At 29.0% G+C, this 24,257-nt stretch overlaps 1 protein-coding gene across 1 annotated transcript in view; it reads right to left on the bottom strand.

Annotated features, from left to right (window-relative positions):
- LOC119616087 (insulin gene enhancer protein isl-1) overlaps window positions 1-22,569 on the bottom strand; it is a 49,893-nt gene extending 27,324 nt beyond the window's left edge. Inside the window, exon 1 of the mRNA XM_037972248.1 lies at window positions 22,313-22,569. Within this exon, the coding sequence (XP_037828176.1) occupies window positions 22,313-22,445 (133 nt within the window). The 5' untranslated portion in view covers window positions 22,446-22,569. The remainder of the gene's footprint in view (window positions 1-22,312) is intronic.
- Window positions 22,570-24,257: the final 1,688 nt, after the last annotated feature.

Raw genomic sequence — 24,257 nt, 5'->3', positions numbered from 1 at the left:
GCAGTTTCGTAATAATGATGACGATGATGATGCACCACCACCACCGGTTGTTTAAAACAATTTTAGGTTTTGTGTATTTTTATTTCAGTTTTTTTCCTGCTTGAATTTTTGATGTTTCTTAACCGTGTTAAGTTTTGAATTTTAACTACGCGCGGCGGTACGAACAACTAAAGTAGAAGACAACGTTGTACGGGCGATGCAGCAGCACACACTGGAAATGAGTATGATCATCATGTTGCTGATGATGGTCAAATAAAATCTTTGTTTTTATGGCAACTTAAGTATGTTGAAGTTTATAACATTGATAACTCTTTAGGAAATTGTTGGTTTAGTTGTTGTTTGTGCTAAGACAACAGCAACGAAGACGACGACTTTTTGATGATCTTAAGCAACAAGTTTAAAAATTATTTGCCACAAATAAAATGTTTACTATACCTAAATTGAATTTTATGTAGTATTTTTTTTCTTTTCTTCGTTGTTGCTTTTCTTTCTTAGTTTGTTTCTGAAAATTTCAAAACAACTTGGGTGTTCTTTGGTGATCATAGAAATAGTAAGTTTTAAAAACAAAAGGCTAAACGAAATTAGAACACTTACAAATTTTGTTTCAAATTCTTTGAGATTATCAAAGCTTTTTAAGCGACAGTCATTGATCAGTGTAGAGCGAATGAATCAATACAGATCTCTGTTTTAAGAAAAGCTCAATGACAAGATCACTATTTTCGAGAACAGCACAGAGAATTTCAAACTTAAAGAAGTTGGTGGAATAGCCCTTTAAGCGGCAATCATTGATCAGTATAGTCAAGATGAATCAGTGCTGATCTCTAACAGCAAGATCGCCATTTTCAGGAGCAACACACAGAATAAAATGATCAACCCTTCTCTAACAGCTGTTTTAAGAAAAGGATCATTGATCAGTATAGTACTAATGGATCAGTGCAGATCTCTATTTTAACAAAAAGCTCAATAACAAGATCACTATTTTCTACAACACCAGAGAGAATAAGATAATCAAATCTCAATTAAAAAAAGGTGATGGAAATACCCTTCAAGCGGCAATCATTGCATAGTCCAGATGAATCAGTGCTGATCTCTAACAGCTGTTTTAATGAAGTATAGAGTGGATGAATCAGTGCAGATCTCTGTTTTAAGAAAAATTTCAATGACAAGAGCACTATATTCGAGAGCAGCACAGAGTATAAGATGATCAAGGGTAAATCAATTTCAAACTTAAAGAAGTTAATGGAAAACTTTCAAGCGGCAATCATTGTATAGTCCAGATGAATCAAAGCTGATCTCTAACAGCTTTTTTTAAAAAGGTCTCTATGACAAGATCGCCATTTTCAGGAGCCACACAGAGAATAAGATGATGAGATCAACCCTTCTCTAACAGTTGTTTTAAGAAAAGGCTCATTGGCCAGTATAATACGGATGGATCAGTGCTGATCTCTGGTTTAAGAAAAATCTCAATGACAAGATCACTATTTGTGAGAGCAACAAAAAGAATAAGATGATCAACCCTTAATTTCAAACTTAAAGAAGGTAATGGAAATGCCCTTCAAGCGGCAGTCATTGATCAGTATAGTCCAGATCAATTAGTGCTGATCTTTAACACCTCAATTTCAAACTAAAATAAGTTGATGGGTCTAGCTGATCGGAATGATCTGAATGTGTAAATGCTGATCTCTAGCAGCTAGTTGAAAGTATGTTCAGTGACTAGATCGTGGTTTCCAATTTTCAATAACTATTTTCAAATCTAAACAAAATTCCTACAAAACGTTTCTTCTTTATAAAATACTCGCAGACATTAGTAGCATTTTGCCTGGAAACGCCTCCGTAGCCCACTTTAACTTCTTTAGCTTGCAGTTTTTTATTTTGTTCGCCTGTCTTATGTGTTATGCTGGCCATTTATTTACTGCAACATTTCAATTTGTGACATAATGAGTTACATTTTTTTCTACAAAATGTAAAACACTCCACACAACATCACATACTACAACCAAAAAAAAAAAAAAAAAAAAACATTGTACATTTATTTATTTTTTGCACTTTTTTGTGGATTTAGGTTTCGAAGCTTCTCTTTTGAAGTTCCATTTCTGTTGTATTAATTACCCACAAAATAAAATAAATAAAAGTTAAACAAAACTCATGCCAAAATGCAAAAAAAAAAAAAGAAAACTTCAGAAATTCATTGTGTTACTCGTTCAAGATGCAACACTATAGTTTCCTTTTGCCTCTTTGCCACAATGCTTGTAATGGCGGCCTTTGTTGTTGTCGTTGCTGCAGTTATTGTTGTTGCAGTTTGTTACAATGCAAAACGGATGAACGAAGGACCATGTACAAACATCACAGTAGAGTTCAGTTCAGGTTTGTGCGGTATGCGAAATATTATCTAGCTGACTTGTTTGTTATTGTTGTTGCTGTTGTTTGTATTGCCTTCATCTGGCGTATGGTCAAATTGTTAAAGCGGTTTGATCATAAATTACTTGAAAATTGGTCGGATGGATGACTGGATGTCTAGTGACTGGTTGGTTACATATGTATGTATGTGTGTGTGTCTTTGTATTTAAAATAAAATGTTATAAAAAAAGCTTTGATCATGAAATTGTGAGTTAAAAATTTGTAAAATTCTAAATGTATTTAAATTGTTATTTCTTTACATTTGCTGTTTTTTTGTTTTGTTTTTGTGGCAAAATTGTTTTTACAAAACTAGTTTTTGTTGCAAATTATTGTAAATAAGCAAAAACTTGAAATTTCCTTTTTTATAATTTTCTAAACATTTGTAACGTTTAATTGGCATTTGATAAATTTTAATTATGAAAACCTAGTTGTTTTAAGACACTAATTAGAGAGAAGTGGTGGACTTTTATGGCGTTTAAATGGAATTATAATGAAATTACTATTTTTATATACATATATTAGAGTTTAAAGGAAGAAATTTTATGAATGATATAGATCGTTTTTATTAATAAATTTTTTCCGAATTTCTGACTTAAAAATGGAATGATGGAAATACACTTTAAGCAATAATCATACACAGAGGGAAAAAGAAATATACACGCCTGGTACCAAATTGACACTAAAGAGTTTATAATTTTTCAATAACATCCGTTGTCAAAGTAAATACATACGTACGACAACACTATGTCGTACTATGTCGTTTGTCAATGTGGTAAGCTCACTATTGACAAACAATCCGTTGCCAATATTGAGTTTACCACGTTTGTTAACATTTAGACAACGGATGTGTATAAAATTTAGTTTTCGACAACGAATTGTTGCAATGTTGTCAACATTACATAGTGTTTGTCGTACGTATGTTATTGAAAAATTGTAAACATTTTGGTGTCAATTTGGTACCAGGCGTGTATATTTCTTTTTCCCTCTATGTAGATACATTTTTAGTATAGTCCAGATGAATCAGAGCTGATCTTTAACAACTGTTTTAAAAAAACGGAATTATTTTTTTTCCAAACTACAAAAGTTCTAATGCTTTTGCTGCTTGTCGCTTAGCCGTATCAATTCTGTTTCACTTGAAATTGCCACTAATCCATCTTCATTTTAAAATTTCCGTATTTTTTTTTTTGTTTTAATTAGAGAGAATGTTAATTTATTTAAACTGTTATACTCTATGAATGATTATACATTGTTGCAAACATTTTTGATCCACAAATATTTGTTAAAAATTATTGATTTTTTCTCTTTTTTTTTACTTTTTGTTTTAGACTTGATTAAAAAACAAAGGAAAAAACAGTTGTACAAAATATATGTATGTATCTGCATGTTAAAACTACATTGTTGTTTTTATTTTGTTGTCATTTTTTTGTTTGTTTATTCGTACAGAAGATTGTTAAATTTGACACCTGAATGGTTTATATATGACGTAAATTTGACACATTGAGTAGTTTATAAGAGAACAAGGTCGACACGTAAAAACTGTAGTTTTTTTTTAGCTTTTTTAATGAAAATAACAAAATATAACAAGAGAGTAAAGTGTTTTATAAAAAAAGTTAAATTAAAGCGAAAAAATTTTTTAACATTTGAGGAATTTTTTAAAGATTTCAATTAACAAGTAAAGCAAAGAAATTTGAAATTGATTTGGCAATACAAAAAGCCGCTTTTTTTTGATAATATACAATATAAAATATAATAAAATAATTTACAGGTTTATGACGTTTTTGTTTTAAATTAAATAAAAATGTATTTGATTTTTATTACTTTAGCATAAATTAATACTAATTAAGCTGTTTAAATTATGAATTTTTATTTAAAAAGAAATACTTTAACAAACTAAACATTTCCTACATTCTTGTTTTAATGAAATCTTTAATAACATCTGGCAGCTCTGCTCTTTTACGGCGTGAAATTAACAAGCATTTGGAGGGACATTGTAAAAAACATGTATATGTATGTACTATGTAATTGTGTTGCTGCTTAACCGGGAAGTATATAATATTTGTTTTGTTGTTTTGATAATTAAAAGATTATATATTTTTACACAGAAAATATTAAAAAAAGGCCTTAATTTCAACAATTATTTCTCTTTAAACTGTTGTTTTTAGCGTTTAAAACTTTAAATAAAAATTAAATAAATAAATTGTTTATTACACGATTTATTACCCAACATTATGACTAATTAACTTGGCCCCTGTAACAATAAGCTAATAAACATTTCAATCTTAGGGATTTTTATGACATCTTTTTAGGAAAACACTGACTGTTCTCAGTGTCTTTTTTTTAGATTTTATGACAGACACTTTTTTCCAGTCCTTTGTTCAATTGACATTTTATTTTTTGTTTAAAGGTAAAAAATAAACAATAAAAACAAAAACTTAATAATATTTAATTTGTTGTTATTGTTTTAAAATTTGTTAATCTGAACACTGTCTGCAGGGAGTTAAAAGAAATCCGCAACGTGTAGTTGAAAAAGCCGTCGCTTAATGTTAATGATGCTTATGCTGGCGACAGTATAGACTCTCTAAATCAATCGAGAGTGAAGATTTAGTCAAGTTGACAAATCTTGAGTAGTCAAACATTTCGTTTTAAAAGTTGCAGCGTGAAAATTTCTTTTAATAAAGAACATTATGATGTTTGTTTTAAGCGTGTTGTTTGTCTAGTTTAAAGTCAGACGACAACAAGTCGGTGCATCAAATAAAATCAGAAATTTTACTTCACAAAGCAACAACAACAACTTTACTATAATTCTTTCAGACATATTTAACTATGGACACTTGAATTAACTGCCAACAGCCAGACAGACAAAAGAAACTAGAAAAAAAGGTTGATCAAAACCCACATAAGACAAAAGAAAATCAAGAGTCATCATGTTCAAGTCAAACTCTAAGCACTTCTTAGACTTTAAGTAACTAGAAAACCAATAAATGAGCGATTTAAAATAATTTCTAGACTTTTATACGGTATTTAGGGGACAAAAAAAAAAATAATAGTTGACATAAGGCGACAAAAAGGTCACTTTGATTTCTTACCTCTATTGTAAGATCTTTGCTTTTCTAAGCCCCTAAAATGGCGCTAAGGTTGTTGAGATAACAATAGTTGAAGATTTATTACCTTTTGTGTTTATTTAAACAAAATAAATAACAAACATTAAGAATGAAAAGAAAAAGGGTTATAATTGAATATAAAATCTCAAATATTTAGTTTAAAGTTTTTTGTTTTTAATAAAAAAAAAGCCGCCACTTATAAAAACTTTTAATTTGTTGACAAATTTGAAGTACATATATGTACCTAAGAAATTGTAAACAAATCTTAAAAGATTTTTTTATATAGAACTCTTAAAATAATTAAACGGCTTTTTAGAAAAAAAAAAACAAAAACTATAAAATAAAGCTGTAGCACTTGAAAGAGGCGTCACAAGTCTGTCTTATAATATATCCTATAGCAATTTGATTTATAAAAAAAACTAAGAGGCCTTTCAGTTACCCATTGAAACTTAAGAGTCAAATAAGTTAATTTTCTTACAACACAGGTTGTCTCTTCGTCTGTCTTTAACTCTGTGGCAGTGATCTTGATTTCACAGCATGATCTTAGGAGCTCCTGTAAGTAAAAACCAAAAAACAGACTTCCCGCAGAGTTTTACAAAATTTTTTCTAAGAGAGAAACAGCAGGGAGTTTCATTCATAAAATTGCTAGAGAGAAAAACTACTACTACTAACTACCTAAATATACAATTACTAAATAGCGTCATGGTTTAAATCTCTCACTTTATTTACACACACTTTTACTTATGTGTTATATAGACATCCTTCAATATCCTTTTTTCTTACTAAGAGAGCAACACTACAGACAGTTTATGTTTATAGTCATGGGTTCCAGCTACTTAATAACTTCCAAACAACTTGATGACGACACTCACTCCATTGAAATGTGTTTAACTTTGGGTGTAGTCTGTCTCGTCATTCATTGCATGTGTGCGAGTCGTCCTTTTCAGTTCTTATTGTCGTTAAAAGAAGACTCTTACAAATACAATTTGAGTCAATACTATATAATTATTGTTTTGTAGGATTTTGGTTTTAGTGGGCGTATGAGTTTATAATTACTTTTTATGGTTTTCGTCTATTATTTTTAAGGTTTTCTATTTTTATCTTTCAGTTGTCCTTGTTACCTGTTTAGCACGAAACTTTGGCAAATATTTTGAAATGTATTAAATATACATTAGTTTTGAGAAAATTGATTTATTACCTTTTCATCTTCGTTTTGAGTTTAAGGAAGTATTTAGTTTTGAAGACATGCGTAATTTATTTTGAATTAAGTTTTGAGACATCAGTAGTTAAATGATATTACGAAATAGTTTGTGTATAGATGATTTACAATAAGAAATTTTTATTAGGAGGAAAAAGAAAACAGATATTACATTTAACCCTCTAACATCTGCACTAAATATTTTAACACTGATATAATGTAGACTTCTTTAAAAGAAGACTACAACTTTATCGTTAATTACTTAGGCTAACAAGCGATCAGTGTATAGTTTTCTATAAAACCAAAATCTGATCTTAAAATGTATTTATTATATCAGGTTTCTGCGATATCGTATTGTTAAGGATGGATATATAACAGAAGTTAAGGTTATTTTAAAGTAGAAATATAAAGCTATATGGCCACATATTTTGATCAAAATTTGTTTATGTGTTAGTAATATATACCAGCAAACCACTGAACGCTGTAATTTTTTTACAACAATTACGTTACGCTCTTCTCACTCTCTTCTCTGTGTTATCGGTCTCACAGGTCATACGGGGATATAGGAATGGAAGGAATCTGTTGAAATTACAGTTTACTGTTTTGAAGAGAAATTTGCTCTACTTTGTTACATACCAGATTTCCTAAATCCTGAACTGTTTATCAGCCGAAAAGAATTGAGTTGAGAATTGAATTCCAAAAAAGGTCTAACATTAATATTTCTGCAGTAATCGAGTCGAAATACCTTCTAATTGCATTTTTAATTGTTATAAAGTTTAAATTAAAACTATAGATTAACATTAGATTGTGTTTTAGATTAGTTAGTTTGAAAATAAGAAATACACATAAGTTACTATCGGGCCTGTATTTAGAGGGAAAAGGAAATATACACGCTTGGTACCAATTTGACACCAAAGAGTTTATAATTTTTCAATAACATCCGTTGTTAAAGTATATACATACGTACGACAACACATTGCAACAATTCGTTGTCGAAATCTAAATTTTATACACATCCGTTGTCTAAATGTTAACAAACGTGGTAAGCTTACTATTGGCAACGGATTGTTTGTCAATAGTGAGCTTACCACGTTTGTTAACATTTAGACAACGGATGTGTATAAAATTTAGATTTCGACATAGAATTGTTGCAATGTTGTTGTACGTATGTATATACATTGACAACGGATGGTATTGAAAAATTATAAACAGTTTGGTGTCAGTTTGGTACTAACAACTAATCTATTTATTTCTTTTTCCCTCTGTGTAGTTAGCTCCGGACTGACAGATTAAAATACTAACAACTAATCTATCCGGAGAATCGCGAGTTTTATATTAACTAATCTGGCTAATAAGCCAGTGTTTAAACTTTAAATTGAAAAACCGACTCCTAGTATGTTGACCATCAGTGACACTTGAGTTATTGAAAATGTTTTAAAACATACAATTTAATTTTAAATTTGCCAATTGAAACCAGTTTCTAAATTATGTACATATTTAATATTACAAAGTAGTTTGTTTTTGCAAAACAACATTTAACTGCATATTTCTATATAATTTAAAAACAATTAATTTAATAAAACTAAAATAAAATACTACATCATATTTAATTATAAATATGAAATAAATTTAAACTAAATGGTAATTAATCGTTGTCTAATTAACTCTACTCGTTTAGACGTAAAGATGTCAGTGCAAATTAACAGTGACCAAAGAAAATTAATAACAAACCCAAACATAAAAATATTTAAAAATAAAAAATAAACTATTTAGAACCCAGCTAAACAAACAACCAACACACTAAACTCAATTTGGGGTTTAAAGAAATAAAATTTAAATAAAATGCAATTTATAAAACTAAACAACAACATTATTGATTAGACAAAAATACGTAAAAGGTTAACATTTTTTATAAAAGATACCTGCTTCAGTATTAGAAAGAAAAAACAACAACAACAATTTATGTGGGATCAAGAAAAGTGAATTTGAAAATAAAATACTACTACTGACAAACAAATATTTGAACTAAAATCTCATTTTTTGGGATTTTTATGGTGGAAACATAGATTTTTATTTGGAGAGAAATAAAAAGGTGCAAAAATCAAAAGATAGAAATCTTTAGAGGAATTTATGAGGGGCTCTAACATATAAATAACTTTATCAAAGAATGCTCATAAATAGTTCTCCCTGAGACCGGATGTTGTTAAAAAAAACATTCAAGACAGGTTCATAAATTTAATTAAAGAATTGGCTACATCTCAAGATTTTTTGCCTTATTTTTGTTAAAAAAATTAAATTATTACAAAGTGGCAAAATTAAAGTGTCAGCCAGTTGCCACATTATTAAGCTACCACATTTCATGGTATTTTTTTCATATTAATTTTCTATCTCTTTATAATAATTTAACGTTTGTTTTAAAACCAAACACAAACCACCAAATGAAATAATATTAAATTTTTGTTTAAAACAGACAGTAGTAAAAACGACAAACGTGGCTGCTACATAAATAAATCAACTCTGATATTATTCAGAGTTGAAGCCGCAACCAAACAACTGAAAACCGCCAACAGCGTTTAAACGTGCAACACAAAATTCACTCATATTATAGGTGAGAGAAAAAAATGGCAAAATAATAAAAAAAAACATTTTGAAGAAAAAACCATAAAAAGGCTAACGAAACACTCAAATACACCCGTCCAACTAATACAAAACATTTTTATGCATATAAAACTATAAAATATATTGAAGTTTATGTATGTGTGTTGTTTGAGTGTAATTTAACGCCATGCCACGCCCGCATATCGCGTGCAACATTTCGTAAAATACACATATACTGGGAAGATAAAGGCAAACTAAAACAAAGTGATGAATGTTAGAAATCAGGGAGGGGATTGTTGAGATTTTAAATTCTAAATCATAAAGGTACTTTTTTGAGCTTAAAAGTACCAAACTGTGGTTAGACGTTCTAATTTATTTGGTTAAAAATTCCTATAAGTTCAAATATTCTGCAGTGGAATGTGTTGCCCGATTTCCAATCAAATATATATGTATATTTTAAACGAAAGTTGTAATCCTTAGATCTCATAATCTATTTTTCTGAATTTTTTGTCAAAATCTGATCAGATATATCATAATTTGTTGATTTTTCTGTGTAGATTTTTTTGTTTCTGCCACGGAAAGTGTAAGCTTGTCCGATTTCGTTAAAATCAATCAATATCATTTCAACCGATACTTAAGCCCCCTTCACACGACCACACAAGTAATATGATCTGTCAAAATTTTGTGTAGAAGAGTACGGAGGGAATCGTCTAAACGCAATATGTAATGAAACCATCGTACATTGTTAGAAAAAACGGATGGAAAATTTCGAATGGATCTCTTCATTTTTTGAAATGATCCAAAAACCAGCAAGTCGCATTAGATCAGGGATGTATTTTTTAAGTAAATACATACAAAAAAAGTGAAACAGCTGTTTCCATCCTACATTGTTATTGTTTTATACTCCCTTTTTTGTCATATGGATTGAAATTTATTTTACTTTTTTGTTAGACTTTACGTACGTTAAGTGTAATCGTGTGAAGGCCACTTTAATCCTGAAGTCGTAAAGCAGGTCATTCGCTAAGGTAAAATATCGTTTCGTCTTTCCTCCATAGTTGCATCTGCGGCAATATCCATTGAAGAGGGTTCCAAGTCAACTTGAATGTCCGTAGGAAATAATCTGAAGATAATACTTTTAAGACAATCCAGGGGGTTCCAAGGGGGTAAGAAAGATTCTGAAGATAATCACTCCTATCGCTAATCAATATTTCAAGTGAAAGATGTTAACTTTTCACAAACTTTTTTGTTGTGAAAAAATTTCCCCTGTTGTGAAATTTGTTGATGGTATTTTGTAAACATTGAACAGCTGTTTCATACAAAATCAACTATTGTGAATGAATTGTTCACAACAAGTTCACGATAGCAATTTTCTCTTCAGGGGAAGTGTATTGATAATTTTCCAAATTTATAAGTCAGTTGCCAAGGTTAATATAAAACGATTTGGCATAAATTTAAATACGTTCTACAATTTCCGAAATTAAAGAAAAAGTTTCCCCTGAAAGCTAATTTTAAATAAAATTTTAATAAAAGTACCCAATATCGTATTTAGTACTAATAACTACGTACACTTTTATTAAGATTCCCCAACCCTGGTATAGACAGTGTGTCGTTTTTTTAAAGCACCAAAGCGCTCATTAAATGTTGCAATCCCAGCGGCATTTGATATATAACAGTTATTGCTTTGATGACTTGCCCCTCCGCCTGTGTCTTGGCTAGCTAAACTGAAATTTTCTACTCGTCACTATTTCAAAAAAACTAAGCGTTAAAGCCAAAAGGGACTTCCTTTACTATTTACACACTGTTGCTGTCACACACTACTACACTAATGACACCTTAATAAGCCGCCTTAAAAAATTTTATGCGTGGCTTATATTTAATGTTGCATGAATATTACTAATTCTCAAAACTTTAATGCCACATGCAACTTTCGTCAAGAGTTATCATTTATTAAACAATACCTGTTAGTTTTTTTTTTGTTTTGTTTTTGTTTGTTTAAAGTTCTGTCTAAAAAGAAAATATAATTTAAATTTTGCTTTAATGCATGTGGCATGCAATTTTGTTTTTCTTCTATTTCTTTGTTTATTACTCTAGTCAAACTGTTTTTCAATTTTTGCACTTTTGTCTAGCAGAGATCATAAATCATGCCTTAAGATATTTATGTCAGCACTCATGTATGTTTGCTATGTACCATGTATAGTACGTGTACGTGTAAATATATAACATGCAACAAACAGAGTCGCATTTATTTATTTGTACGGTATCTGACAGAGCGAATAAGTAGAAGAAGAAGAAGAAAATGTTAAATATGTTTTACATAAACAAGCGGTTTTTTGATTTGCAACACAAATTTTGTAAAGCACACAGAACATATTCCTAGAACATTTTCCTTAAGACTTTTTACCCTCTTTTTCAAGACTCCTACCACTTCTGCTGCCTTACAATTACATTATTTCATTAACTAACAAGTGTCACAAAAGTGTAGCAAGTAAAGAACTTGCAACTATTGAATAAATTATTATTTGTATTACATTACAAACCTATACACATACATTACCTTCGATAGTTATAATAACATTTTGTTTCTTATTGAAGTTTACCTCTTTTGTTTTAAATTATAAATGAATGTTATTTTCTTCTTCGTTTCTTTGCTTGATTTGTAATGCAACACAGTTTATTTGTTGTTATGTTGTGTCGTTTGTAAATTTTTGTGGTCATGTCAGTGTAATTTAGTGTCAAAATTTATTTTATAACACATTAGTTGTCATATTATTTTCTATGTTTTAGGTTGTAAATCAACCCTACTACTGCTACTTGCCGCATGAGTATTTAAGAAAACTATAAAATAGGAATCAATGTTTTATTGTTGCTTGGAGTGATAAATATAGAACAGTAAATATTTGAATATTTTATAACTTGTTTTAGGTTAAATTATTTGTTCAATTCCGGGGAAATGAAATAACTGATGAATGTGCAACCAAAGGGTCGTCCCTAGACTTAATCCTTTCGCAAGGGGTATTCACACTCCCCTGATGACCCTATCAAAATTGATAGATGACTAGGCTTTGAGTGAGACGGAACTCAGGTGGTCAAATATCTCCACTTGTAGAATATCAAGACTGCTCTCGCCCACTCTGACAACGAATAGGACTAGGACTTTCTTGTCTTTCTTACTGGGCACTGTATGATTGGACATATGTCGGAACGTATGCTACTGTAGAAGCTGTTTGGACGAAGAAGAAGGGGAACCTTCTATGTGACTGCCCAGCCTTACAAGAGCCCATCACTCTATCTTGGTAGAGCTTTTTTCCATAATCTGGACTGTGTCAAATATGCGTCACTAGTAAACATGATCGGTTTTATTAGAAACACCTTGTTGGTTTCCACAGAGACACCAAGAAGAACCAAATAGTCAACGATATTAGGGAGGAAAACCATTCTCTCAACATAAGGGAATGGTAATTCTAAGGGTATCACAATGGGCCACAATTTCTAATGGAGGGGTTATGTGGGGGCATGGGCTTATCCTTATAAATTTTGGTAGATGGATTTATGTCCACATTAAAGTTATTTATGCAGAATATCATAGTGATATTATTGATTTTGATCCATCAAGTTATTTTCTGAAGGGGATTTTGTATGGGGGATAGGGTCAAATGATCATTACGAAAATCAGCAGACTTATATAGAACTGAGTTTTGCCGATTTTTGGAGTGATATAAGAACATTTAACATATTTATGAGCTCAAAAGCTCTATTAGGGCGACCTGTAGCGCGCGCACAAAGTTTACATGAACGCACAGACAGCTATATCGACTCAGAAAGTGATTCTGAGCCGATTGGTGTACTTTAAGATGGGTGTTTAGGCCCAATATTTTTGGGTGTTAAAATATCAGCAGAAACGCATAAAACCCCACAACTCTCCCCTATGGTGGTGTAGGGTATAAAAATCGTTTGTAGGATTATGTAAAATATTTACTAAAAATTTTATGTGAATCCTACTTGAGGGTCAAAGTTCAAATTTTGAATTTGTTTATATAGAATCAACGATTTTTAGAGTATTTGTTATGGGATTTCACTGAAACTTTGGGAAATTATACCACAAGGTCTGAGGATTATATTTCAGAAAAAATAAACCCTTTAAATGCACTAAGGATCAAAATTTATACGAATTTAAAAATAAGTTTATAAAACGTTCAGTTTGGAATAACTTAAAACTTCTTTTAAAGAATTAATTTATTTGCTGGAACTTTGGGGAATTATACCACAAGGTCTGAGGATTATATTTCAGAAAAAAATTAACCCTTAAAGTACACTAAGGGTCAAAATTTATAAAAATTTAAAAAAAATTTTATAAAACATTCTGTTGGGAATAAGTTAAAGCTTTTTTTTAAAGAATTGGTTATATTTTTTTAACAAAATCACTTTATCATTAAACAAATGCTAACAAATTAAACTAAATTTGACTTTTTTCCTAAAACAACCACATAATAAACCGTTAAACTGACATAATTGTTTAAAAAAAAACACTCTTTCACTAATTAGAAGTAATTTAAATACTAAAACAAACAAAATGTCAAATTGCTGAAAAAATCTAATTAACATTATGCAGTTAGAGCATTATGCAAATGTTTTTGTTGTTGTTGTTTGTAAATAAACAATTAATAATTGGCTTTTGAATGACTGCCAAAATGCCAATTGTATAATATTACAATAATGCAAAAAAAACGCTTTTCTAAACAAACAAAAACAACATTAAAATTGTAAATTATTTATATTTTAATAAATGAAGTTATTTTTTTTCAAACTCTAGCAATTTTCAAACAGATATAAAAATATTTCACATTTTATTTCAAATTTAACAAATCAACCGGCATAAATTATTTAAATTATTTTCTAACGCATGTTTTCATTAATTATTTATGACATAAATAAATTTATAAATTGTAAACTTGTTTTTTTATTCAGATTTTGTTTTTGTTATTATTATTCTATTAGTTTAAATTAATTTTTTTGCAAACAAATAACAAACCAACAAAATAGAAAAAAAAACATTAGTATAACTAACTGCCACTTGTCAGTTGGAAAAATGTTAAAATAAACAATAAATAATAAAGAATTTTCTATGGAAAAATAAATTTTAATTAAATTTGTAAATATAAACAAAAACTAATTTATAACATTTAGAAAAACAAATTGCAAAATACACATTAAACAACCACCATAATGCAGATTTCATATGTTCACACTACTTACTGTTTTAATACCGTGTTCACACTCTAAAAAATTTAGCCAGCAACAGTGGTGTAAACAACTAGCACCTTTAACTAAACATTAACTGTTTCTTTTAACTTGTTTTTTTTTAAGTTTTTTTCAAGTGTAAACTTTACACTGTAAACATTTAGCCTTTAAAATGTAATTAAAACAAAATTAAAATACAAATACAACTTTATTTAACTTTTAACTAAAAAAGTTTATATTTCTTTGGGTATAAAACAAATAAAAATTAAAGAAAACTTTATTTTTTCCCCTCTTCCCTTAAACAGCAGAAGTAGAAAAACTAACAACAACAAACTAAATTCTATATTAAATTAAACATATTCATTAGTTTCTATTTAGAAGTTCATTTATTTTGAGATGAGTTGTTTTTTTTTTGTATTTTTTTCTTCATTCTTTTAATGTTTATTTCAGAAAAACAAAAATAAAAGTAAACGAAAAAAAAGTTAAAGTTTTGTATGTCAGTAAACATTTTTAATGTATTTTTCATGTAAATTGTTTTCGCAACAAAACGTTAAAAACGTTTACGTACTTTTTTTTCAATTTTTGTTTTTGTTTTTGCTGTGTGAACAAATGAACATTTCATCCATGAAAACTAAAGTCAACTTTAGTTTGGCTAAAACCAAAAGTAAAGAGAGAATAATAAATATGTATGTATTATAAGAAAGAGAGTCAGAGAATCATTCAAACGTCCTCGTAAACGTCAAACATACAATAATGACTCTAAGCAAAAATAAAATAAAATCCATAAACAAACATATGCTTCCACATATTTACAACTGGGTTTTTGGCCAAGACAAATTTATCTCTTTACCAACTTATTTATATTAAGTTGTCTGTCCTTCTTGGGATTTCGCTTATATTTGTCGGTCCAAAACATCTCGTTAACTTCTCAAGTAGTTTTTATTTTTGTTTTGTTTCTTTTACATATATTTTTTCTTTTGAAATATTATTAATTAATTAAATAAATTTTCCAAAAAAAAACACTGTTGTTGTTTATTACACTTTAAAGTTTACATGTTAAATATTTAATTTAGATGTTGGTTGTAGTAAATAAATAAACGTGTAATTAATATTAGTGTAGTTCAAATGGTCTTGCAAATTTACCAAAAGATTGCAACATTCTAAACAGTTTTGCTTATTTCTCTCTTTATTTACCATATTGTTTTGTAAATGCAAACTAATGTTGCTTTTCTGCAATGCAGTAAGCCGGATTGCAATTACTGCAACACTTCTAACGATTTAGTATTCCATTCTCTTTCTTTTCAACAAGGTCTTGCAAAACTACTAGCCAGTAAAATAAAGCTGCATTATTTGTTATTTAATTAAAATACATGATTGTAATTTTCATAACATTGCATCTTTATATTGGCTATTCGCAACACTCAAGAAAGCTCTTCAAAATTTTGTGTATTTTGTTTGCAATAGTGGATTTTTGTATATTTCGTTAGAGAAAAGGATATATATTTTGCAAATGCAATGTACAAAACTATTTACTCAACATTGTGAACAGAGCTAATATTGTTTAGACATGGAAAATTTTGTCCAGAGACTAGTCATTAGACTAGTCCAGAGACTAGTCAATTGACTAGTCCAGAGAATAGTCAATATACTAGTCCAGGGAATAGTCAATCCAGAGACTAGTGCACAGATTCGTCAATAGACTAGTGCACAGACTAGTCAATAGACTAGTTCAGAAACTAGTTCAGAGACTAGTCAATAGACTAGTTCAGAAACTAGTCCAGAGACTAGTCAATAGACTAGTCCAGGGACTGGTCAATAGACTAGTGTACAGAATAGTCCAGAGAATAGTCTATACACAAGTCCAGGGACTGATCAGTAGACTAGTCCATAAACCAGTCAATATACTAGTCCAGAGACTAGTCAATATACTAGTGCAGAGACTAGTCCTGAGACTAGTCAATAGACTAGTTCAGAGATTAGGCAATATACTAGTCCAGAGGCTAGTCAATAGACAAGTCAATAGACTAATCCAGAGCCTAGTGAATAGACTAGTCAATAGACTAGTGCACAGACTAGTCCAGAGAATAGACAATACACAAGTCCTGGGACTAGTCAATATACTAGTGCAGAGAATAGTCCTGAGTCAAGTCCCGAGACTAGTCAATAAGCCTAATCAATAGACTAGTAAAAAGTCAATAGGCGACTCAAAAGACTAGTGAATAGTCTAGTCCATAAACTGTGCACAGACAAGTCAATAGACTACTCCACAGCTTAGTAAATATGTCATTAGACTAGTCAATCGACTAGTCCATAGAATTGTCAAAATACTAGTAAACAAAATACCAGAAACTAGTCAACAGACTAGACCAGAGAATAGTCCACAGATTAGAAGATAGACTAGTTAATAAGCTAACCTATAGACTGTTCAATGGACAAGCCAATGAGCTAGTCCATAGTCTGGTGAGCAGATTAGTCAAGAGACTCGTCAATGTATTAGTCAAGAATCTAGTTTACAGAATAGTAAATAGACTAGTTAGGACTATTGTCCACAGACTAGACTCGTCAAAACGCTATCCTATAAACTGATCAATAGAAATAAGCTAGCCCATAGACTGGTCAAAATTCTAAAAAAATTGACTAGTCCAGAGACTAATACATATACTAGTCCATAACAAACTACTCATAGACTAGTCAACACACTAGTCCAAAGACTAGATTCATCAATACGCTATCCTATAGACTGAACAATAGAAAAATCTAAGTACTAGTCCACAGATTAGTCAATAAGCTAGTCCATAGACTGGTCAATAGACTAGTCCAGTCAGTAGACTAGTCAATAAATTAGTCCAGAGACTAATTGGCAGACTAGAGAATAGACTAGTCAACTGACTAGTCCACAGACTAGTTAATATACTAATCACTAAACTAAACTAGTTCATAGACTAGTCAGAAGTACATAGTAGAAATGTAATTAAGTACTTTTAATCCTAAAATTTTTGAACCATTTTAACATTTCAAGTTTCCATGACTGATATGATTTAGTTTTCTTTCTCAATAATCATAACATTATCATGTCACTTTCCCTTCTCTTTGTCATCCTCCTTGCAAACTTTTGTTATGAATACCCTAATATTTTGTTTATTCAGCAAAAGTTATACTACATTGCAAATGAGTTTTTGCCTGACATTTTCAAATTATCATAAAATTGTACGAAAATTTCCAAATTGTTTTAATTTACTTTAACTTTTTTTGCACAAACAACAAAAAAAAAACTCAATTGAAACATTAAGGAAATATAACTACGAAAAGTTGTAAATTAATATTATTTTAAATTTACTTAAAAATTTTGTTTTAAAACTTTTAATTAATATTATTTTAATTTATAACAAACACGTGTTTGAATTTGTGTTGACCATATAGTATTGTGGCAGGCAGCTCAGATCAGCCCCGTTCTCTGGTTTTCTTGCAAATAATTTAGCCAATTGTTGTGAGATATTTATGCAAATTTATTATTGTTGCAGTTAGTAGTAGTAGCAGTAGTTAATAAAGTTTTGTTTTTTTTATGTGATAACAAAATTTAAATATTTAATTTTATGCAAGTTATAATTAAATAATGATATTGCACTTTTATACTCATATAAAATCCATACAATATATTGTCGGGATTGTTATAAAATTTTATATAAAGTTTTCTTTTTAAATGTTTTTCTTGGAAGTATTTAGCAACATTGTAATTGCCATTGTTTAATTAGAACTTATGGTTAAATGTTTAACCTTTATAGTAATATAAGTAGTTTAATTAAATATCGATTTTTATTGAAAAAGAAATCATTGTTATTTATGGGTGGTTTAAATTGTAGCTATTACAGTGTTGGCTAAAAGTAATGTAACAAGAAAGAAGTTTTAGATGTTAAATATTATTTTCACAATGTAATTACTCAATTTTAAGAAATGTTTTATTTTTGCTAAAATTCTTTATTTAGGGGACAATTATGACCCCAAAAACATCTTAGGTTTAATTATGAATTTGTTGAAAATAATATTATTTAATATTTTATGAGTAAACAATCCAAATAAAGTTAAAGTTCAACATAATAAAATTCAAATCTTACTAACAACAACAAAACGCTCTAAATTTTTTGCATAATAAATCTTTAATATTTTGTTCACATTTAAAAAAATATTATACATAAATAAATTTAAAAAACAAACGAAAAATATTTCTGCACTCATAAATTAAGCAAAATTTAACAATTAATTATAAAAAAAAGTGAAACCAAAAAAATTAAAAAAAATTTTTGAAAACCCCAACAGTTAAGAATTTTGATTTGGTTGACTGCTTTACAGTCACTATACAGTCACTGAGAATTTATTACAAGATTTCAGATAAAATATAATAAATTTGTATTTATTTTCTTTTTTTGGAAATATAAATATTATTATATTATGTTTAAACATTTAAATTTAATTTTTTTTGTTGGTTTTGGTAAACAGAGTATTTAAATTTTGTTGTTAATCTTTTTCAGGTTGAATAACATTTTAATGCTTTGGGTTGAACTAATTGGTCAATAATTACTGAGTATTTAGTATACAAATTTTATTTTAATCAAGATTTTTTTGTAACTGCTATTATTGCTATTGCCCTGCTATTAACGGGCGGCTGGGGATTGTTCGATGACTGTTTTAAACTAAGGTTTTAACAGGCAGTTAATTAAAATAATTAAATCGTTAGATAGAATATATGAAATTTTTGCAAAGTTTAATAGATTTTTTTTGGTGGGATTATATTTAGTTAACCGTATATATTTAGGTTCAAAAAGTTTTTTAAAGTTAATTAAAAATGTTTTATTTTTAGCTTAAAATATTTCTATTCGTAAATATGAATTAAGTCACACTTGATAGAATTTATAGTCTAATTGGATCAAATCGTAATTTTGGAAAATTACGTTAAATGGTGTAAAATTGGTTTAATTTTAGATTTTGAAAAAATTCCAGTGAGAAATAGTTTTAAAAGTGTTAGAGTAATTTATAAATCCCACCAAAATTAAGAGTATATGATAACATGAGGAGTAAATTGCTGAAAAATTTAACTTTTTTTAAAAATTTCTCAAACCTGCAAAGCAAAGTATAACTATTCAAATCTGGCATCAAATAATTTCAAATTATAAAAAACTTTTAAATCTTTTGTTAAACAAATTTGTAAAATTTGGATCAGGTTTTCAAAGTTTTTATTTAGAACACACGAGAGAATAAGCTTCAAAAAGAATTACATCAATAACTCTCAAAGATTTGCTGTGCCATCGATTTGAAGTTTAAAGGATTTCGGGAACTTAATTTTGGATAATAATTGAGTCCATATTACATAATTTTTCATATTTTACTAAGTTTAGTAAATACAAATACAAAATAGAATACCCAAAACTTCAGAAAATGTTTACTTAAAATAATATTGATACCGGAAAACCTTAACCCTTTCATAAGTGAGGTCAAAGGTCATAGTTTTAAAATTCAAATATTTTAGTTTTTTATTAAAATTCTATGAAATGTTATGTATTTTTAAGGGGATTTTGTTAAAACTTCTAAAAATGTATCAAATTAACCCCTTTTGAACCTTTAGAACAATACTGAACCAAACAATCTTGAAAATATACAATTTTGTCAAATTTTTCAATATTTTCCAGCGTTTGAAAATCTTTGTAACTAAAATTTAGTTTCAAGTTAAACGAAATGTTAAATTTTAGTCCATTCATAATTAGGTCCAATAGATTGGAAGTTTCATCAATATACATTTAAAATTTATTAAGATCTGAAACTTTGTTTATGAAAATATTAAAAATTTTCCTTTTAATTTGATGAAATAGGCTGCTAGGCCTGGACCGAATCGGTATATTCGATTCAAGTGAATTATTCTATTGAAATTACAGACTAAGTAAAACGAAATACGATTAAAGTAACTAAATTATTTTGTATATGAATAAACAGCTAGTAGGTCAGGGTGATAAAATGATATATCCGAAGAAATATACCTAGACCCCTATCGGGCCTGTTGTACGCTTCTTTTCATAGAAAATGTTTGTTGATAAAAAAACGAAAACCTTATATAGTATTCACTGAATGTATTACCGTTCGATGTTCAGAAATTCAGTTTCCTGAAGGTAATTCCTAAGAATTTTCCAATCAGTATCCCTGAGGAATGATTTGGATCCAAATTTCTACAGAGTCTGACAATGGCAAAGAAAGAGCTCCAGAGTTTCATTGTCCTAACCTAACAGTTAGTAAATAGAATTATAAAGTTGGTTGCTGTTACAGAAATCGGTAATCGCAATGAATCTGTTATGCAAATTGTTCCAGTTCCCTGAAAGTAATTCCTAACAAATTTCCAATCAGTGTCCATGAGGGACGTTATATCCGGAATAATATCACTCCGAAGATATTTGGATCTAATTTCTACAAAGTCTGACAATGACAAAGAACGTGCTCTAGAGTTTCATTGTCTTAACCTAACAGTTAGTAAATGGAATCATAAAATTGGTTGCTGTAACAGAAATTAATAAATCTGTTCTGCAAAATGTTTTGAACAAATCTATTGTAAGTACATTTTAAAATGTTATTGAATTCAAATTAGAAGGGAATCTTTTTTCGATATTTTGAGAGAGTTTCCAAACAAATTTCATTATATACCTTCTTTGGTCCAACTCTCAACCGTCGGATTTTTAAAACTTTACTCATGAATATAAAAATTGCTCCAAATTTTCGATTTCTTTTTGAATTTTTATTTGTAGGGTAAAAAATAAACGAAAAGGGAAATCTGTTCCAAATATTTAACCAAAAAATTAAAAAGAAAATTGCCCCTTGGTTGGATTTACAGATTAATCATAAAATTCAAACCTAAGAAAAATTTATTTAAGCAGTTTTTTAAATTTCAAATTAGGAAAATGTACTTAATAAACTGGAATAAAAAGTACTAAAATGTACTAAAAAGGTACCTAATGAAGTTGAAACCCACTCAAATCGGTTTTAGTCAAAAATTTTCTTACTTCTCTATAGAAATCTGTAACAGATCCACTTGTTGGTAAAGTTTTTAAAATGGTTTGATCCTTAGTAGTGTTAAATCTTGTCTAGATTGTCTGTCGGTATTTGTTGTTATACAATTTCTTTTCATTCGTTATTTAATAGGAAATTATAAAGTATGCGATCAACATTCTAGTGATAAAATCGTTTTAAAATCTTTGGACTACCTATGATATTGTTATATTTCAGCAAAGATTATTATTATCTGATGATGATCCATTTAGAATACTTCAAACTTAAGGTAAGATTTTAATAAACAGCTGTTGTTTTTTGAAAATTTAGTTCAAGAGGTGTGGTGATCTTAATCTAAATAATTATAATCCCTCTAAAAGGGTTGTGACCATTTCTTAAGATTAAGGGGATTATTATGAGTTTGTGGGTTTGAAAAGAGGTAAACTAGAGAAATATTTGTTTTAAATAAAGGGATTTATATAAAAAATTTGGCACATTTTGTTATAATTACCGAAAAAATACTTCTTGATTGATTTTGAATGTGAAAAGGGGTTTAAACCTTTTCTGTTAGTACCTGCTTATTTAATAACATATTTATTTTAAAAATTTCGACTGTTTGCAAGCAAAATTTTAGAATTTTTTTTCAAAATAAAATTTTTCAATATTTTTTTTTTTACAAATTACCGACGGCAAATTATCGTCAGTGAGTTTTGCCTTGTCTTCTAATGTTTCATTTAAATTGATAATAGATACTCACTTATAACATCATGTCCGTGACAATCTAAATCCAGGTGATGATTCATCACCAGCGACGGTTGTAATCCAGTTTGATTGTGATTGTGCAAGGGAAGCTGGTGAGCCAAATGGCCACCAATCTCTGCCATTACCATATATTATGTTTAAAACAGGCGTTTTGTAACAAAAATTTTCAAAATTTATTCTCGACAATTTTTATGGTTTTTTCTTTTAACTTTTTTTTTTTCAAAGTTAAAAATTTAATTTTTAAGTAAAAAAAAATATCCGTTATTGACTGCTTTCGGGTTATTAATTTAAATAAACTTTTCTTTATTTTAAAAACAGGAATTATTTTTTTATTGATATTATCTTTTGTGTGTGTGTGTTTTTTTTTTTGTAATTTTGAGCAATTTGTATGTGTATTAAATTTTTTTGCTTTTGTTATTGATTTTTCTTTTTTTTTTAATGAATTTTTAAGGCACTAAATATATATTTTTTTATATATTTTATGATTATTAATATTTTATTATTATTTGTTTAACGATGTTGTTTTTCTTTTGTTAATTTTTCAACTTTAGTAGTTTGGTTTTTTTTATTATTATTATGTATTTTAATTTATATTCAGCTGTCACTTGTTTTGAAAATATTTTATTATTTATTAGAAACACGCGTTTTTTTTTCTTTAAAAATTTGCAATAATTTTTATAAAAAGTAACAAAAACAACAAAATAATAATAAAAAAAATATAAAATTTTCTTTTGTGACGTCGCTTGTTTGAAAATAGTATTGAAACGCGCGGTTACACGGTTTTGGTTTTATTATTTACGGTGTATACGGACAACCAGGGTTGTATTTTTTTGACTGACATTTAGCAACAGCGTCTACTGTTAACGAAGTAACGTTAGCGCAGCAAAGTCTCACGTACAACTAAACCGGCCTTATGCTCTGCCCAGTGCTGTGTGTGTTGAAAACCAGCACCTCTGGTTTTGCTTTTCCTCTTCCGCTTTGTCCTCTTCTTCTAGCGAGAGTATAGAACTTTGTTGTTGTGTTTAATACGCGTGTGGTGTTGTGAGGCAGTCAAACAACTGTGGCCAACATGTGTGTGTGTGTGTTTGTTTAAAACCACCCTCTTTTTTCGAACTTAATTTTATTACTGTCTCCCTCTTGTTTGCTTTCGTTCCTTAGCAACACCTAAGAGTGAGTAGTACCAAGAGATTTTACTTCAATAAGTTTTTCTTGTTCTTATTTCATTTTCGAAAGGGGAAGCAAGAGCAGGGTGTTTGTTTTGAGTTTTATGTTCGAATTTTCCTCACAAACAGGTGTTGTTTCGTGTTTTATACTCCATCTATCTCTTTCTTTTCCATTGGTATTGATCTCATTTGAAGTAAAACGCATTTTAATGTGCACTTGCTGTTTGGCCTGCATTTGTTGTTCTCTTTTTCGTAACTTGGTATTATTTCCGTTTAGAGATTTTTTGTGGAATTTTTTTTGTAAATGGCGTCTTAACGGACCAATCGTCTCAGTTAATAGAGCATGCGCCTACTTTTATGGAGTCTTTCGTATTGTTTTGCATTCTCTGTGTATTTTCTGCGTTTAGCGTTTCTTTTGTTGTGTCTATCTGTCTGTCTGTCTAAATTTTTGTGTGTGCCCCACCTTCCAATTAGAGTTTATCAAGAGTTTCCTTTTGGTTCTACTGTTGTTGTTGCTGTTTTCTTAATTTTCGAATAGTTGTGTAGAGTTTGCCTAGAAAAAACTTTGTAACGATTTTAGTTTTTTTGAATTACTCTTCGAAAGTTGGTTTATTAACGCTCAGTTTAGTGGAATTTAAAGATTTTTGTTGAATTTAAAATATTGTCTTCTTTTTCAATTTGTGCCTCAAAAAAAGCTTTAAATTGCTGCTGTTTGGAGTTTTTAAACGTTTTGAGAAAACTTGTGTTTGAGAAAACAAAAAATAACAAAACTTAACT

Source organism: Lucilia sericata, unplaced genomic scaffold (assembly GCF_015586225.1).
Source record: "Lucilia sericata isolate MDLA Ls3-8-SP2 unplaced genomic scaffold, ASM1558622v1 Contig000056F_arrow, whole genome shotgun sequence".
In the NCBI taxonomy this organism is placed as follows: domain Eukaryota; kingdom Metazoa; phylum Arthropoda; class Insecta; order Diptera; family Calliphoridae; genus Lucilia; species Lucilia sericata.
The sequence above is the reverse complement of the archived record's forward strand: the minus strand, read 5'-3'. Positions and strand labels throughout refer to the sequence as shown.